The sequence below is a fragment of the Strongylocentrotus purpuratus genome, unplaced genomic scaffold, assembly GCF_000002235.5.
Source record: "Strongylocentrotus purpuratus isolate Spur 01 unplaced genomic scaffold, Spur_5.0 spur5_scaffold_20, whole genome shotgun sequence".
NCBI classification, from domain to species: domain Eukaryota; kingdom Metazoa; phylum Echinodermata; class Echinoidea; order Camarodonta; family Strongylocentrotidae; genus Strongylocentrotus; species Strongylocentrotus purpuratus.
The window spans coordinates 42,050,882-42,053,965 of NW_022145606.1; the positions used below are offsets into that span (position 1 = coordinate 42,050,882).

The window sequence follows — 3,084 nt, forward strand, 5'->3', positions numbered from 1 at the left end:
TGTTATTTCCTCTCTTGATGGTAGCTGGTAGTGCTCTCTTTTTATGGACCTATTTAGATCTCTTGGATCGAGACATACTCGAAGCTGATTGTTTTTCTTCATCACCACCACGAGCGACGACACCCAATCACTTGGTTCATCCACTGGTGTGATAACTTTAAGTCGAAAAATTCCATTTCCACTGCGAAATCAGCTCAAGGATGAGCTAGATAAAATGGAACGACTTAAAGTTATCACACCAGTGGATGAACCAAGTGATTGGGTGTCGTCGCTCGTGGTGGTGATGAAGAAAAACAATCAGCTTCGAGTATGTCTCGATCCAAGAGATCTAAATAGGTCCATAAAAAGAGAGCACTACCAGCTACCATCAAGAGAGGAAATAACAGCACAGTTTGCAGGAGCTAAGTACTTCAGCAAATTAGATGCGTCCTCAGGTTTCTGGCAGATAGAGTTAGATGAGGGAAGCTCAAGGCTATGTACTTTCATAACGCCATTTGGGAGATACAGATTTCTCAGATTACCATTTGGGGTCTGCAGTGCGCCAGAAGTGTTCCACAAGGTTGTGCATAATTTGTTCGCACACATACCTGGTGTCAACACAATGATGGATGACATAGTAGTATGGGGGTCAACCCAACAGGAACATGACACCAGACTGAAACAGGTCCTTGACATAGCTCAGAAAGCAAATCTGAAACTCAACAGAGACAAATGTGAGTTCAATGTGAGCCAAATGACATTCATTGGCGATGTGATCAGTGAACAAGGTGTTCAACCAGATCCAAAGAAGGTTGCAGCCATATTGAACATGGAAAGACCACAGAACAAGCAAGATGTTCAAAGGTTCTTAGGTATGGTTAACTACCAAGGAAAGTTCATACCAGATTTATCCACAAAGTCAGCCCCGCTGAGAAGTCTTCTTGAGAAAAGAAATGAGTGGATGTGGCAAGATGCACAAGAAAAAGCTTGGTGTCAACTCAAGGAAGCTCTGACACAAGAACCAGTGCTCCATTTCTATGACAGCACAAAGCCGACGAAGCTATCAGCTGATGCATCCAAGAATGGACTAGGTGCAGTGCTACTGCAACAACATGACCAGAATTGGTTCCCCATTGCTTATGCATCGAGAGCAATGACTGATGCAGAAACTCGCTACGCGCAGATAGAAAAAGAACTGCTAGCGATGACGTCTGCATGTGAAAGATTTCACCAATACATACATGTACATGGACGACAGGTAGAAGTCGAAACAGATCATAAACCTCTTGTACCATTGTTCAAAAAATCACTCTGTGATTGTCCTCTTCGCATTCAACGCCTACTAATCCGAGTGCAGAGATACGATTTGAAAGTATCCTACACACCAGGAAAATACATGTACACCGCAGATGCATTGTCTAGAGCGGTAGATCCACAGGCAGACATGCAGGTCGAAAGAGAAGAAGACATCAGAATCTATGTAGACACAATATTGGAGACATTACCAGTCACATCAAACAGAAAAAGTCAGTTTGTAGATGAAACACAGAAAGACAAAACACTACAAGAATTGATAGGCATCATCAAAGATGGATGGCCTGAAACAAAACAACAATGTCCAGTAGCAATTAGAGCATACTGGAACATTAGAAATGAGCTGTCAGAAGCCGAAGGCTTAATCATGAAAGGCAGCAGGATCGTTGTACCAAGCACAATGAAAAAACAGATGTTGGATAAGATCCATGAAGGACATTTGGGCATAGAAAAATGCAAGAGACGTGCAAGAGAAGTCTTGTATTGGCCCAGAATAAATCAAGACATAACAGAAATGGTACAAAATTGTAACTCATGCTTGATGTATAAACCAAAACAACAGACAGAAAGTCTGAAACCACACACGGTACCAAACAGACCGTGGGAAAAGATCGCTGCAGACTTGTTCACACTGAATAACAAAGATTACATGGTAATAGTAGATTACTATTCACAATTCATTGAAGTCTGTCCACTGTCAACAACAACAAGTAAAACAGTGATAACAAAAATGAAAGAAGTCTTTTCAAGACAAGGCACACCAAGTGAACTCGTGACGGATAATGGTCCGCAATTAGCTAGTAAAGAGTTCAAAAACTTTGCACAAGATTGGGACTTCTGCCACACAACGACAAGTCCGTATCATCCTCAGTCGAACGGACTAGCAGAGAATGCAGTGAAAATTGTGAAGAATCTCATCCGCAAATGCCAAGACAGTAGACAAGATGTCTACAGGGCACTACAAGTCTACAGAAGCTCACCACTAGAATGTGGAAAATCGCCAGCTGAACTCCTGTACAACAGGCGATTGAGATCAAACCTGCCCATGGTGGACAAATTTCTTGATCCACAACACATCAATCCTCAACAGGTGAGGGAAAGGAAGGAAGGGCAGAAGGTAAAGCAGAAAGAGCGATATGATAAACATGCTCGAGACCTACCAGAACTAAACATAGGTCAGACTGTAAGACTTCAAAACATGCACAACAATCGATGGTCACAAAGTGGCATCGTCAAAGTCAAACTGCCAAACAGATCATATTTGGTAGAGACAGAGTATGGAGAGATTAGACGAAGAAACCGACGTCATCTCAGACCGGCACCCACACGAAGGGATGATCGGTTCCAACAGACAACACAGACGGACAGCGATCCAGATGACAACGAGGATGTTAGCGAACCAACCCCTGAGCGTTCCGGGGTACCAGCCCAGCAAGCATCATCCTACATGACCACCAGAAGTGGACGAATAAGCAAACCGCCAAATCGAATGGACTTGTGAAATAATCACAAAAACAAATTGAACTATGAACAATGAAAAGCAAAAGGACTATATTAACAAAAGCTGATAATATCAAGAAGAACTGAAAGTGAAAGTTACACTTTGCCTTTAAAAGGACATTATATTATATTGTTATGAATGTTTTAACATTAACTGTATATATGTTTTTTGTTATATCCACAGATACTTGGAAGATATCAAGATTGGATATCGTTAAGTTATGTTCAAGCTCAAGTTAAAGCTTAAGTGTGTTAATCACTGGATTGAAAAGTTATTGGAAAGAAATAACA

At 41.5% G+C, this 3,084-nt stretch overlaps 1 protein-coding gene across 1 annotated transcript; it reads left to right on the top strand.

Moving 5' to 3' along the window:
* Positions 1-214: 214 nt before the first annotated feature.
* On the top strand, positions 215-2,794 carry LOC115927736 (uncharacterized protein K02A2.6-like). Its single transcript, XM_030993965.1, has one exon. The coding sequence runs from the start codon at positions 215-217 to the stop codon at positions 2,792-2,794; it is 2,580 nt and encodes an 859-aa protein (XP_030849825.1).
* Positions 2,795-3,084: the final 290 nt, after the last annotated feature.